At 33.4% G+C, this 16,543-nt stretch overlaps 2 protein-coding genes across 2 annotated transcripts; both read right to left on the reverse strand.

Moving 5' to 3' along the window:
- Positions 1-421: 421 nt before the first annotated feature.
- LOC129298790 (coniferyl alcohol acyltransferase-like) lies at positions 422-2,649 on the reverse strand. Its single transcript, XM_054937234.1, has 2 exons — positions 2,138-2,649; positions 422-1,423 (listed from the first exon to the last, which is right to left on the reverse strand). The coding sequence occupies exons 1-2, from the start codon at positions 2,564-2,566 to the stop codon at positions 422-424; spliced, it is 1,431 nt and encodes a 476-aa protein (XP_054793209.1). The 5' UTR covers positions 2,567-2,649.
- A 7,071-nt stretch (positions 2,650-9,720) lies between these two features.
- On the reverse strand, positions 9,721-12,920 carry LOC129302195 (coniferyl alcohol acyltransferase-like). The gene is made up of 2 exons (XM_054940899.1): positions 12,385-12,920; positions 9,721-10,826 (listed from the first exon to the last, which is right to left on the reverse strand). The coding sequence occupies exons 1-2, from the start codon at positions 12,811-12,813 to the stop codon at positions 9,813-9,815; spliced, it is 1,443 nt and encodes a 480-aa protein (XP_054796874.1). The 5' UTR covers positions 12,814-12,920; the 3' UTR covers positions 9,721-9,812.
- Between the last annotated feature and the right edge of the window lie 3,623 nt (positions 12,921-16,543).

Here is a 16,543-nt window from a genome sequence, read left to right on the forward strand (position 1 = left end):
ATATATATATATATATATAATTGTCCGGCCGAAGGACTTACGTCTTCCTCTTTTTGTGATTCAGTTCCAGATTTTCCGATGAACTTATTAGTTAACATGGATTAATCGTTTGAGATGTCAATCCTCTCTAGTTTAGTTTCTCTTTTTTTTTGGGGGGGGTTGATTAGCCCTTTACTGTACCAAAAAAAATGAGTGTCTACTCACTGGAAACGGTAAAATATGTAACCAGTGTGATTAATATAGTTAATCACTGTTATTCAAGGGTAAATCTTATATACTTAAACTTAGATGATTAATATAGTTATCTTCAAGAAATCCAGTTACTGGATTCAAATCCCAAGTTTTGCCATTTATTCAAATCACACATTCATGATCATACACAATAATTAAACTATCAGTCCAGATACATATATGCACTACATCAATGAACAAGGTAGTCCCAAGTCAAGCGCCGAAACACACGACCCGCTTCAGACTCTATCTTCTCCAATTGTCCTCTTCGAAGGTGCATGTATACCACCCAATCGCCCTTACCCGCCGGACTCGGCATCGGCATCACATACCCGGCGTCGCCACCCCATGGGAAGTGGTACGACCCGAACACTGGCCTCCCCCACCCGAAATCCACCTTCTCTTCCGGGAATGTTTGCCCCGACGACACCACAAAAGCTGGCCCCTCTTCTTCTCCGTCTCCGCCGCCGTAATATATCCTCGCCACTCCACCGCCAGGGAGGTGCGCCTCAACCCAGTCTATGAGGCCCAGGAAATGCTCCTCCGTCTTTGCTTCTTCCAAGAACTCGTGAACTTCGTCGGCCACCCAACTCAACGACTTCTCCGTCAGCTCCCTCGCTGACTTTTCGCCGTACGGTATTGAAATCACGTTTCCGAAATACGAACATAAAAGTGAAGCTTTCTGTTTGTCATTACCATTGCTCAGCCTTCTCCTTCCGTCTACGACAATTCCCATTTTTGTGATGATCCTTTTGCCCTTGGTACTCGCAGCAACCATCTTCCACAAGAAGGCGCATAAAGACTCAAGTTTGGTTCGCTTCACCGCATTGACGTCGACGTTTGAGTCCGAGTTCGCAAGTGACTGAATGTGGTTAAGTTCGTCGGCCGTGATGTAGTAGATCCGGCTAATGACAGGGTCGGATTCGGATTCGGCACTGTGCTTCTTTGGAGGAGGTAGGTCGGAGACTGGAATAAACATCCGGTCGAGCGACGGATGGATGCGACCGGGCCGCCGTGGGTTGAGGAGAGATCGGCGGAAACATGGTGGCGATGAAAGAGTGGATATTGTGGGCTTGGTGGACTGTGACAGCTGGGCCCAAGATACAAGGAACATGTTGGCCGAGTAGGCATCGGCGATACGGTGATCGAAAGAGCATGCAACTACTAGCCCACCACACTTGAGAAATGTAGCCTGCAATGTGTAGATTTTATAATAATTAATGACTGAGTACAATAATTTAGTTATATATTTTTTGTAAATAATTATTTAACTTAACAACGATGATGATGATGATGATGAATTAGTAATAGGAGAGACCTAATCAGTAATCACTGCACCTAAACCAAATACTATATTGTACGGATAAAGATTAGTTCGCTTTTGCTTATGGGATGGAACAATGTCATCAACAACTCGGTCATTCATTTCATGCATTCCTATTATATAATTTATAGTTGATCGGTTTATTCAAAAAATAAATTGGGATCCTGCAAAACGGGATCAGTTACTGAAGTATAGTGAAGTAAAGAGAACGTATATAGTAATTTGTGTACATGCTAAATTGTTAATAAGCATTTATAGAGAGCCAAACATAAAGCACTAGTTAGATTGAACTAATCAAGGTTAGACTCTAACTGTGGTTAGTCTGGTTAGATCTTCACTGAACCAGAATACTTTAACCATAATTGAGAAATGTACTCATATGATTGTATATATAACTATACAATACAATCATATGATTTTATTAACATCTGACAGTAACATGACCGCATCGGGATTGGAAGATAATATGGTTTTCTCATGAGCCTAATTTTATGGCTCGTTTGATGATGGTAGTAATAATTTTTATTTTAAATTTACACTTTATAATTCGTGTTTACAATAGACCGGAGTTCAAAAAGTCACCTGAATAGCAAGTACGCCGTGTTTCTTCGTAGGAACAAGCTTCCCTTCAACGGAATCATCAGGGTTGTGCAAGTCGAGGCTTCTCAGCTGCACGTCAGCGTCAGCCTCCACAAAATCAACGCCACGGTTGTTGCAGAGGAGCTCCGGTTCGCCGGAGGAGTTGGCCACCACCTCACCCGCCAAGGCGTAGAAGGAAACCAGAGCTTCAGCCAAGCCCTTCTTGAGAGCCCCCACCACAACAGTCCCGGCGGCAGCTGGCTTATTGTAGCAAAAGAAGACTCCGTCGTCTAGCGGCGGCAGAAGGAGGTCGAGGTTGGAGAGCCGAAGCCAATGCTCTGGCAACGGCAACACAGCAGCCACCACCTCCTCCTTCGTCACCGTCACAGTGAAGTTGTTTTCTCCCACTTTGCCGCCTTCAATGCGACCCATATTGTGGCTAGCAAGATAGCTATGATAATTAGGGTTAACCTCTCTGAAGGTTTCGTGGCTCTGAAGTATGAAGAAAGGAGAAGAAGTTTGATGATTGATGATATCTATGAAAGGACTAGCTCATATCCTTGCATGGATTTATAGGCACTGATCCTATAGGGATATAAGGAGGGAGATGGGTAATATAACAAAATTAAACCACATCTTATTATATTTATTTTAAAAGTGAACAATTATCAATGAATATGCATATGTATATGTGTATGTATTATGAAACCCTTATTTCAGAGACTTAATTTTCTTATAAAGTATTTAGGTGTAATTTTATAGTTAATTATTTTTTATAATTTTTGAAATAACTTTCTATAATTTTTAAATTAATTAATAATTAAATTTAATTTTTTTTAATAGTAAGGGGCTCATCGCACCATTTTTGAATGACAAAGGGGAAATTTCACTACTTAAAAGTTTAGGATACTATATGTTGCTAATTGAATAGTTGAAGACAAAAAAACGCTTTAATCTTTGTTTTTTTTTTTGGAAGCGTAAAATAATTCGGGTGTTTTTTTCTAACGTGAATGGAACGTTTCTACGCATTGCACTTCTTATTTTCCGCGTAGAACATGTAAGTTTTTCTTGTGAGTGGAATTTAAGAGCAAGCAGATTTGGTTCAGTTTCTCTTGTGTTTTCCTGACTCCCTTCGTGGAGTCAATAAGCCAAGTTCTGCACCTTCCTCCTCAATCCCACGGTCCCCCATAGACAGCTCATTTTTATATTTTCGAAGACCCCCTTCACAAACTGTTTTCTTCTCTCTTTCCTAATATTTTCACTCTGCATATCTCTTGCGGAAAATTTGAATCTTGATTCACCGCTTTGTTTTGGGCTAGTTATTTTTTAATACAAAATTTTGGTAACTTGTAATTCACGGTCATGTGATTTGAGACTTTCTAAATGTCCAACGCTAAAACAAGTGCTGCATTCTAAATTATAAATTTTGCATGCTAGAATATACTTAACCACATATTTAGATTTAAATCCATTTATATTTAGTGGCACGATTTATACTTACCGTAAATAATGGGACTGCATGGTTACACGAAGCCTCGCCACAGCCACAAGAACCCTACCAAATGGTGAAAGTGGCAAGTAATTATAAGTAGCGAGAGAGCACATAACATGAACCAAATTATATCTGCAGCAAAGGGTCCATCTTTCACATTTGTGTCAACAACACACTCACAACACCAATTACATCACATGTTGCATTTCACACACACACACACACACACTTGTGTTAAACCCTTCAATTCAACTTTGTTGCTTTCTTTCATAAGATCTAAGGGATAAAATTAAACAGCACTATGAAATATATGAGATATTGAGTTGATGCTATTTGTTTAGTATAAAAAAAAAATACATGAGTTGGGTCCTGAAATTCACCAAAATCAGGATATACTTTTAGGTTTAATGAACATTTACAAAAATATTTACATATTACCTATTAATAAGGTTTTTATAATGACAGCAGGGTTTAATTTTAAACCTTGTATATCATAAATCAAATTTTTATTAATTGGGCTAACATTTGTTGATAGTTAATGCTATTTGTTTAGCCGGCAAGGAATGTTCATTTGACTGAAATGGAATCTAAAATTGTAAAAGCAGAGGTCTGCCAATATATTCTTGAAAATTGTGTCTTCTACATTCAATGACTCCACCCAGAAATTTGGTGTTGGACAAATACATGATCTTCTCACAGCACTATCAACACAGTGGCTCTTCCATTCTTATAGCACTATCAACAAAGTCGATCTGAAATGTTTGTATGGAATCTAGAATTTGAGTCAGTATTGTTGACATGATCATGATTAATAAATAACACGACTCATTGCATATATCAATTGATTTTTTTTTTAACAACACTAAACTGTACCTCTTTATTTCTTTATCATATTTTTCTGTCAACTTTACGAGCACAACTATCGATATCACTACATTAAATGAATGTGATAAGGGAAGCGCAGGGAGAAGTATCACGTCCATAGATGAAACTAGTGGCGGAACCACGTCACAGTGAGGGGTGCATTTTGAGAAAATTTACCAGAAATATAAAATTTGCAATTTTACACCTTTAAACTAAATAAAAAAATTTTGAACTTAAAGATTTATTAAATATGTAATATTTTAATGACTAAGATTAAGGATATTCACGGGATAGGATGGGACCAGGACACCCCTGTCCCGTGTCTCGTCTCGAAAAAAAAATATCGAGACTGAATTTTTATTCCGTATCTTATTTCATCCCAAAAGTTGTCCCATCTTATTAGGAATTAGGATAAGATTGAGACAAAATCAAGACATCCTATCATCCCGATAAATTAGACAATGTCAAAAAAAATATGAATAATAATATTCATTAAAAGTTTAAATCATATAATTTATTAAGTTTAAAATTAAAACAACATAAATATATAAATCAAAACAATTTAAAATCTATTATTGAATTACATTAATCACAACTATAAATTATGATAACAATTACAAGTAATTTCTAGGCTATAAGAGCAACAACAACAAGCAAATCAAGCACAACATCAAATTATTGTTCTTCTACTTTAGTTGAGATATGCTAAGTTAATTACTCTTCCAAAAATAAAACAAGAAATATAATATAAATAAAAGTTATTAAATAGACAGATATAAGAATAAATTGTATTAATATAATTAATATATTATAAAGAAAGATATCACCATATTTACTCTATGTCATTAAAATTATCAATATAAAAAACTTTAGTTTTGTATAAGAATTGCAACTATTGAAATTATAATTGATATAATTAATATAAGTATAAATTATATTAATATAATTAATATATTTAACATACATTTTTAAAATAAAAAATAATATATATAATATTCGGGACGGGACGAGATGTCTTAATGATAATCCCATATCCCATCCCATCTCGAACCCATTTCTTGTCCTGTCTCGCAAAGTCTCATCCTAATTATTTTTGGGCCATATCAAAATAAAAATTATTGTTAATAAATTATTACCATATGAAATGAGTGAATAATATCTTTAGTGATGATTCATACATGAAAAGCTTCATATAGTAATGAAACTTTACACTTCCTGATTGTTCAGGATACTAATAAAAAAATAATTAAATTCATAAAAATAATAATATAATAGTTATTATTTTTTATAAAATATAATATTTATTTCACCTAAAAAATAAATTTGAAATACTTACTATCACATCCACCTAGTTGATTTTAATGCTCTTCTTTTCCATATTTCTCACTAACTTCCAATACATCAATAAAGATTTATTTATCAAATATACACATGAAAAAAATATTAATTATATGCTATTAATTTTAAGATATTATTAGCATATAATTAATATTTTCTTACATGTGTATATTAATACAATATTAAAAAACATACAATTCAAACAAGGACTTTATATCTTCGCTTACTTCCCATTGTAATGAATAGAATCAATATATAATATTTTCATATGGGCAAATAGCAATGGTAGCTACAATATATTAGTTTATATTAATATCACATTAAGTAAATTTTCTATAAATTTAGAGAAGAATTAGAAATTTAATATCCTTCTTGTTTTGCTTATGCATCGCCTTTCCAACATATGTTCCTAGATTTACTTTGCCGCATGTGGTTAAAACTGAAGATAAAAAACCCATAGTTATGATCCACATGTAGTTGGGTGCAAATATTGTGAAGGTACCTTTGATAATAACAAATATGTTATCGATAAAATAAAAATTATAGATATTAAAATTAGCAATAAAAATAAACACTTACATAGCAGCATAACAAGTTATAAATACCAATTTGTTCCTAATAAAATACCAATTTCATTAAATCTCAGTGGTATTATCAATAATTATCAACTCTAATTAATAAAAAAAATTCAAGCATTTATCATACGTACATTCAAAAGCATTTATCAAGCATTTGCCAAATAATTTATATTGAGTTTTTTAACAAAAAATCAGCAGCAGCACAGCCTATAAATAGAGGTCCTTCAGACATTAAATCATTAATTTGATCAACTATAATCAACAACCATTTAAGCTATCACAAATTAAACTATCGATTATAAAACTTGTGTAATGAATAAAGTTAATTCTAACACAATTTTTTTTTAAAAAAATATAACCAGCAAACAACAAACTAATTTAGGATTAGTGATTTTAATGTGTTTTGTGGTTGGGCTTTAGGGTTTAGACGAACCCTAAGGTCAAATTGGAAGTTAGGAGCATTGTGGGATGTTAAGTGGTATTATTTAACTTAATGGAAATTAAATGGAGCTAATGAAAGAATAATGAAATTTGGGTTATGTTAAAGAAGAGAAATGTGCATTGTTGGCTAGAGTTAGCTATGTATATGTCAAATAGAATTTGTAATTGACCAAGCAGTGTTTAAATATGTAGATAAACGTTGCTCGGATACTCTTTGAGCAAGAGGAAACTTGATGAGTGCATAAATCCCATGGATAACCCTTTCTTAGTAAACAAAAGGTTAAGCCAATCAGATAATCTAATCATTCTATTTGCTTATTAGATTGTTTATGAGTTTTGTGAAAATGCATGCAATATTTTGACATATGTATTTATAAATATATTTTTGGTTTTAGAAAACTACGTAAAGTGGGAATGCTTTTGGAAAGACTTACATATTTGTTTGTGAAAATGGTTTAAAGGAAATGAATGCCAATAGTTGATCATGATTGTCTTGTTGTATGAGATATAAATACATGAAGAATGTGTATGTGTAGGGAAAATGCATATTGTGGCATGGCATGATCATGTTGTGAGAGGGTGGAAGTTCTAAGGGGTTAGTTCAAAGCCATATGGTATTCATTGACACCACAAGAAACCCCAGTGATCAAATATTACTTTGCAACCCCATCATCCCACTTCCTGACTTTGTTTTTGGTCCAAAACTGAGTTGCTCACAATTAAAGACAAGGACAAGGTTGTGTGCAAGCTAACCCTAAAGAAGAATGACAGAATGCAAATCGCTGCTCTCTCTCAATCGAGATCTGCCTCTACTCCTGCTCTCAGTCTCGGCTCTCTTCTCGCCTTACCATCACAGCATCACCTTCGTCTTCTAGCGTCTTGGCACTGTCCAAGTCCAAGTCTTGTGGCGACGCTGCCTCTCACTCTTGCTTGTTCCTCTCACTCAAAGAACAAAGTCTTCATATATCTCGAGTCTCCACCTCTCTCACCCTCTTCTTCTTGGTGTTGTCTAAGTTCTGACTCCGATTCTATCCTCTTCGTGACTTCATCTGTCTATTCAGTTACACTGTGATAGTCCCTTTATTCCTCGGTAATTCACACGCCGGAAAACATTCAAAAAATTTAGGTTCCAATCAGGTCTTTATGAAGCTCTCTTCACCATCTGATCTTAGTCTCAATTCTATAAAATATCCCCCTACGGTACAATTGTTTAAATAGTTCTAATTTGATATTTTAAAAAATAACAAATAAAAATAAATTTAAAAAAGAGTAAATGGTAAAGAACCAGAGAAAAGTATCCGAAAGTGGGGGAGAAGGGTGAGAAAATATCAAAATACAAACGGGGCTGACGGATGTCAAGGGAAGACTGGGAAAAGGGAGGGAAAGTAGCTTAGTCCATGCCACGTGGCTCACCTAATCTAAGACCTGGAAGAAATGTATATGGATCGACCACTTCTAGGGTTGTCTTAGTCTCAGACCAAAATTTTCAAAAGCTAGCTATTTAAAGTTTCATAAATTTGAAATCATTTGTTGATGAAATCAAAGTGGCATAAAGTTGGCAAGTCTATAAAAACTTATAGACTACGCCCTCTATTATGCACTGCTTTATTTATTATAAGTGGTAATTTAAATATGAAAGTAATCCAAACAGCCTTACCTATTTACTAAATAGGTCATATTAGGTTCATTTTGTGTTCAAGTTTTGTGTGGGTGTATCAAAAAAAAAAAACGTACAAGAGAGCTTCAAGATTATAAATGCTAAAGAGAGAAAATTGATTAGTAAATGGGTTTAAAGAAATGTGGCCACACATACACAACAACAAGCCAATACACGATACACAATGCCTACTTAGATAAATAAGCCAGGCCTAGTAAGCCAACATAGTGACATGCATATTATTATATAACATATATATATATATATAATATGTATATATTATTTAATTTAGGAATTAGGAAATAATTGACTTCACTTCCTTCCTTCTTTGAATCGAAACTTGAAAACACTAGGCAATTCTTCCTTGGCTGGGTTCTTTTTTATTAGCTTTTGTATGATAAATTGATGGCATGTCGATACCATGTGATTTTTAATTGATTTGTTCTTTTTTTATTTTTAGTGCATTGGTTATGTTTTCAATCAAATTGAATTTATATATTGATTTCAACGTCATTACTATATTGAATTGTATTGTAGTTGGTGATACTCTTACTTATTATGTGTTGTAATTAATAAATTAGGTTGTGTATGTGTAGGCTTTAATAGTCTACAGTCTATTTGAAATTTTACAATCCTATTATGTATTATCCTATTTAAAAGGTTCAATCTTAAATAGACTTTTGAGCCAAATTAGGTTAGTTCAAACTTGCACTATGAAGAAAAATTTTATATAGATTTTAAGTCAGGTTTAAATTTATTTGACCAAAACTTAACCTATTCTATTTCCATTCCTGAATAGTGTAGTCATGAAAGTTGGTTTAACAGACGGCTAATATTATCTGATTTACAGTACTTTAAACAACTAATTTTAGAAGATTTTAACTCAAAAAAGTGGACTGGAAGGTGGGAGAATAATAATTTTTAAGGAGAATGACAACAAAATTCTAAGAAATCAATTAATTCATGCATGCCCTATCAATTGCATTTTTTTTTTACCTGCCCATTAATTGTATCGATACACATCTCATGATGCATGTGTCTGTGTGACATGTACAACGGCATCGTGATCATGAGGAAAACCTAAATCTTCTAATCATCGAAAATACACCTTCATTAAATATCTACTCTCAGTTAATTAGTTACCGTAAACTGAAAAGCAAAAACAACATGGAGTTTCTCCTCGCTGATAACCAGGTAAAATATGCACACAGGATACTTAGAAGATCAAGAAATCACTTTTATTCAAATCACACATTCATGATCATACACAATAATTAACTATCAGTCCAGATATATATATGCACTACATCAATGAACAAGGTAGTCCCAAGTCAAGCGCCTAAACACACGACCCGCTTCAGACTCTATCTTCTCCAATTGTCCTCTTCGAAGGTGCATGTACACCACCCAATCGCCCTTCCCCGCCGGGCTCGGCATCGGCATCACATACCCGGCGTCGCCACCCCATGGGAAGTGGTACGACCCGAACACTGGCCTCCCCCACCCGAAATCCACCTTCTCTTCTGGGAATGTTTGCCCCGACGACACCACAAAAGCTGGCCCCTCTTCTTCTTCTCCGTCTCCGCCGCCGCAATATATCCTCGCCACTCCACCGCCAGGGCGGTGCGCCTCAACCCAGTCTATGAGGCCCAGGAAATGCTCCTCCGTCTTTGCTTCTTCCAAGAACTCGTGAACTTTGTCGGCCACCCTACTCAACGACTTCTCCGTCAGCTCCCTTGCCAGCTTTTGGCCGAACGGTATTGAAAGCACGTTTCCAAAATACGAACCCAAAAGCGAAGCTTTCTGTTTGTCACGACCATTGCTCAGCCTCATCCTTCCGTCCACGACAATCCCCATTTTTGTGATGACCCCTTTGCCCTTGGCACTCGCAGCAACCATCTTCCACAAGAAGGCGCAAAAAGACTCAAGTTTGGTTCGCTTCACCGCATTGACGTCGACGTTTGAGTCCGAGTTCGCAAGTGATTGAATGTGGTTAAGTTCGTCGGCCGTGATATAGTAGATCCGACTGATGACAGGGTCGGATTCGGATTCCGCATTGGGTTCCTTCGGAGGAGGCAGGTCGGAGACAGGGACAAATATGCGGTCGATGGAAGGATGAAATCGACCGGGCCTCCGTGGACTGAGGAGAGAACGACGGAAACATGGTCGCGAGGAAAGAGTGTGGATTGTGGGCTTAGTGGGCTGGGCAGATTGGGCCAACTGGGCCCAAGATACGAGGAACTTGTTGGCTGAGTAAGCATCGGCAATGCGGTGATCGAAAGAGCACGCCACTACTAAACCACCACACTCAAGAAATGTAGCCTGCACAGTGTAGATTTGATAATTAATTAGTGAGTATGATATTATAATTTTATTTAATTCAATAATAATAATTCTAATAGTGAACCTAAACCAAACTATATATTGTACGGATGGAAATTAGTTGGCTTCAGTTCGTGGTAGGTTATGGGATGCAACAACTGCCTTGAATTTAATAGATAAATTTGAATTTTCGTTAAAAAAAAAATTGGATCTTGTAAAGTGATGAGATCAAGTTATGCAGTATTTTGAGGTAAAGTGAGAGTATGTGAATTGTATTAACCACAATCTTTTTTAACAAAAATCTTGGCTATTTAAGCTAAAACTTGGTAAAATATGGTAACATGCATCACGATTATATAAATTGTGGTTTGATTGAACTAATCATGATTTGACTCTAACTATGGTTAGTAACCACAGTTGGACCTTATCCATAATTGACACGGTCGTACAAATTAGTATACATAGTCATTGCTAAGAAATGTCTCATCTCAATGATATAATTAAATTCAATGATTAAGACAGCATCGTTAAAAAATTAGTCTTTTGTAGTGTATCTTAATGCAAGTTTACGTGCAAGTTTACTAATTCTATAATTAAAATATAATTCAATGGTTGATCACGGTTAAATTAGATGACACGTTCTTTCTCTTGTTATTTATTCAATTTTTCGATGAAAATTTAAGTGTTTGATGAGTTAAAAAGAAACTATTTATTTTTTTATTTATTAAAATCATGTAATTTGTCCAAACCTCAAACTGTTATAACGTAACAAAAAAGACAAACAAACTTATAAAAATGGCGTAATTGTTTAAGAACCTAATAACAAGAAGACAAATAAATTTAATCTATGCCGTTTACTAATGGTTATTCTAGTATTTGTAATTTATTAGGAAAATTAATGAATTTACAAAAATTAAATTCCTTACTTCTTATCTTTAGTGTCTGACTACGCTACATGCCTTTTTGGGCGAAGACTACATATTAATCGAGTTCAATCACGTAAAAGTTACCTTTATGATCATCAAATATAATATAATAATGTCAGATTATTAGTAATTTTACATTCACAAATACAATTTTTATCATGTCAAGAAAGATTGGTTTAGTTTATAAAAATTTGACTCATAATTTCTGAATTTAAATCTTACTGTACCGTTTGATGTCTTTATTGATAGATAATTTATAAGTATATCTATAAATACGTTTTCAATCTAGAATCATACCCTAGCTTTTGTGAGTTAGTGGAACTTAATTCACGTAAACTTAAAAAAATTATATTTATATTAATTACTAAAAATATCTTCTCTACTAAAGTAAATATATTATTATAGTAATTTTATTTATTAGTTAAACAAAAATAAAATACATTTTCCAGGAGTTATATTAATTCTTAAACATTGACTAGTTTTTTTACATATATTTTAAAGAAAATAATTGTTATATATCATAATTATGATAACACGTTTTCCTTTTTTTGGCCAATATACGCTTTATTATTATTATTTTAAACATTACAGTTTATTACGTGTTTGTAATAGACCGGAGTTCACGACGTCACCTGAACAGCAAGCACGCCGTATTTCTTCTTAGGAACAAGCTTCCCTTCGATGGAATCATCAGGGTTGTACAAGTCGAGGCTTTTCAGCTCCACGTCAGCCTCGGCCTCCACGAAATCAACCCCACGGTTGTTGCAGAGGAGCTCTGGTTCGCCGGAGGAGTTGGTCACCAGCTCACCCGCCAAGGCGTAGAAGGAAACCAGAGCTTCAGCCAACCCTTTCTTCAGAGCCCCAACCACCGAGGTCACGGTGGCCGCCGGCTTGTCGTAGCAAAAGAAGACTCCGACGTCAAGCGGCGGCAAAAGGAGGTCGAGGTTTGAGAGCGGAAGCCAATGTTCTTGCAACGGCAACACCGCAGCCACCACCTCCTCCTTCATCACCGTCACTGTAAAGTTGTTCTCTACCACTTTGTAACCTTCAATGCTACCCATACTGGTCGACAAGAATAATTAGGGTTAATATAAGAATAATTAGGGTTAATATCTGAAGGCTTTGTGACTTGTGAGTTGTGGAGAGGAATATATCCTTATTGCATGGATTTATAGGCTCTAAACCAGAGAGGGAGAGAGATGGATAGTATAATAATCTTGGAGTTGGTGGTTCGCGGTCCTTCAGATACATCTAAGGATCCGTAGGCATTGTCTAATAAGAGAGATTTTAGAAATGCCGACGGTGGACTTGATGTTGATGTCCCACCATAATTTAAAAGTAATATATTGCTTCTAATGTGAACGTCACATCTGTGTATTGTAAATACATTGTAACTCTCCGTTTTCAAGTATGTGTTTCATATATTTTTATCATTTTTATTTATAATTAAATCACTTCTAATATATTTTAGAGGAACTTATAAGAAAATTCTTAAAAATTATTAACATCTAACTAAACTTTATTTTTAACTTTATTTATATTAAATATACATCATGTAATAATGTAATTTCTCTCACCAATATTTAATGAAAGTTAAAAGAAAAAAATTGTGACAAAAAATTAATAATATAACTTATAAAAAGGAGAACAATATTCTTCTCTCTCTCTCCTTTTAAATATGCACCAGCTATACATACGAACCGATTTCAATACTCAAACACAATGAGCAATGATTCATTGCCTCTGAACCGTTTAGATCTAATTTTTATGGTTAAGATTAAAAGTTTTTCAATGGGTGTTTTTTAAATAAAAAATTATTTAAAAAAACTGATAGGTAAGAAATTGTCTTAATTTATTTTAGATTATGTATTCATTAAAATAATTTTAAAAAAAGTAAAAGTAAAAATCTGTAAATTTGAATCATCCAAGTTAGATCTGAATAGTCCAAAGATAATGAACATGAGCAGCAGTGAAACTGATTCCTTGTACATAAGAGAGGAAGGACAGAGTTTTTTCCCCCCTAACTAAAGTGTTGTAGAATTGTTGAGTAATGTATTTAATTAGTTGTATTTATTTTATTTATGTAGTGTTGTACATGCTAAGTGACTTGCAGTAGCATCTAAAACACTTAATTAGCGTATCAATGAAATTAAAAATTGATTTTTTCTGGCTCACCGGCCATTTGGCATTAGAGCCTCTGAGCAATACTTCTCCCCTCTAGGTCTTCTTTATGCCCTCTTGACCCTCGTTTTCGCAACTGTTTCTCCTGTTTTGGATGGACCCAACTATCACTCATGGCCTCTCAATTTTGGTTCATCTGAGTGGAATTTAGGAGTGGGTAAAGGAAGATTGAGTTATTATTTGGCCGTTGTTGAGAATATATTGGTGAAAGTGATTAGTATATTTAAACTATATATCTAATAGCTCGCCCTACTTATAAGAAGAATTATATATATATATATATATATAAATTAGTATGGCACTTCATCTTAATTTAAAATCTCTTGACATGTTAATTTATAAATCTTTTTAACTTATATAACTCTTCCTCGATGCAACTCCATTTAATATGAAACTTTTTTTTCATATCAAATCAAGTCAATTCACACTTCACATATGTACATGCATTAAGGAACCTTGAGACTTGGAGAGATGCTACAAAAGAGAATCCAGCCCCTTATCCTATGAGTATTTAAAGATCCTTTATTTAATTTTATTATTTTAGTGTACATATGTCCTAAAATCCTTTATTTAATTTTATTATTTAATTCGTGACATAAAATTCTGGTTCTAACATGTTCAAAGTTTTAATAACACATACACACGCATTCGCATTATTTTATGCATTAGACTATTAGTTTACGTAATTATTTATAAACTTTTTATACTTGAGAACTCTTCTTACGCGTGGTTATAGCATTATATATATATATATATAGAGGGAGGGAGGGAATAAAGATCGATGAATTGTGCTTTGTTAAGTACGAGCAAGTGGCGACAAATAAATAGTTTAACGATACATGAACGCGAGTAAAAGGGTTTGCTCCACCTAATTGATTGGTGATAAAGTAATATAGACAGATAAGAATTAAAACAAAAGAGCATATTATTAAATTTTATTTTTTAAAACAATAGATTGCGTACTATTAAAATTCTTTAATTAAAATTATATATCAAAAGTCAACCGTAATCGACAATTATGACTATATCACATTTTCGGAATGAATTGTCTGAAGCCAGAGCTTGAATTAATTAATATTTCCACTTTCATGATTCCCATTATAAGGATTTCCATGAATTCTTGAAATCAAGGATGGCCAGAAATTAATCGCATTAAAAATTCAGAAAAATGATAACATATCTATATAATCAAGGATAACTATCTATATAGGAGAATTTCCAATTAACTCATAAAGTTTAATAAAATTAATTAATCACAATAATTATGCCTGGAACTGAATAAATGTAATGTTGAAACTAAAATGCTCTTATAATTAATGCTTACTTTTTTTCTCTAATCTAATGATATTATCTATTTATGAGAGACAATTCAGAAAATTAAAATAATAACTAATACTTCTTGAAATTTATAGTTTTTCTTATAATAAAAAACAAGGAAACATAGTAAAGCACTTTCTCTTACATTTAAAAACAAAGTAGTATATCGCAAACACATACACGCAGAATCTTTAATTAATTCATTTTGTATATTCTCTTTTTAATCTTATTTGTAAGTTATATCTAACATACTTCGTAGAAACTAAGTAAAACATTTAAATTCATTATCCTTAATTTGTCTAAAATTTTAATAAGTTTAATTTTGTTTTCATTAAATATACATACTTTAATAATATACTTTCTTTCACCAACATTTAATGAAGGGTAAAAGTAAAAAGAAAACTTGTGATAAAAAATTTAATAGCATGACTTATAAATAGAATTTAAAAACTCTTTTTTTGGCTCCGTCTTATAAATTAGACAGGGGAAACATTGTCTTTTGAAGAGGCGTACGCAGGTGCAAAGCCACGATTTAACAATGAAGGGGCTACAATTAAAAAGCAAATATGCTACAATGCTTTCATAAAGTCTAGAGAGCCAACAACTATATAATAATAAAAAAAATTAAAGCTTATTATTAGGGGATCGGAGCCATGGCCCAGCATGTTGTTCCTCCTCTCCCTCCACCCTTGGCGTAGGAATCAATAAATCAGCTCAAATTCCTCTTTCTAGCCTATCATTCATTTTGAACTCAAGAATAATATCATTTTTATTAAGGATATAACTTATTAAAAACATGTATTGTTTTTACGTTGTAAATTGTAAACTTATATCACTCTATATTTTAAGAGGTTGATTATCTTTATATTAGCCAGACACATTCCTTTCAGAAATATAATATATAAAAAAAGTTAAAATACATATAACTCATCTTCCAGTAACGTGTGTATTTATATGATTTTCAAAATAAATAGAAGACTATTTTAGGAACACAGTACTATAGTATAATGTATTGATATTATTTTATTTATGGCTTGTGTGGTTTGGTTAGTAGTGGTAAGTGGCTAAATCCATCTTGGTAGATGATATTATACACATTTATGATACAAATTAATATAGTTAATTTGGTTGGTCAAAAAAAGACTAGTAGTGAAATTTCACTTAAAGACTTAAATTTGATGAAAAAAACCATAAGCAATTTATAAAATTCCTAAAAAAATGGCTAAAGGGTCCCTTTAATTCTCTAACTTTATATATGATTTTAATTTGATCTTTTAACTTTATAAAGTATCC

This window comes from Prosopis cineraria, unplaced genomic scaffold (assembly GCF_029017545.1).
Source record: "Prosopis cineraria cultivar Desert tree isolate PC_DT_omini unplaced genomic scaffold, ASM2901754v1 PC2, whole genome shotgun sequence".
Classification (NCBI taxonomy): Eukaryota; Viridiplantae; Streptophyta; class Magnoliopsida; order Fabales; family Fabaceae; genus Prosopis; species Prosopis cineraria.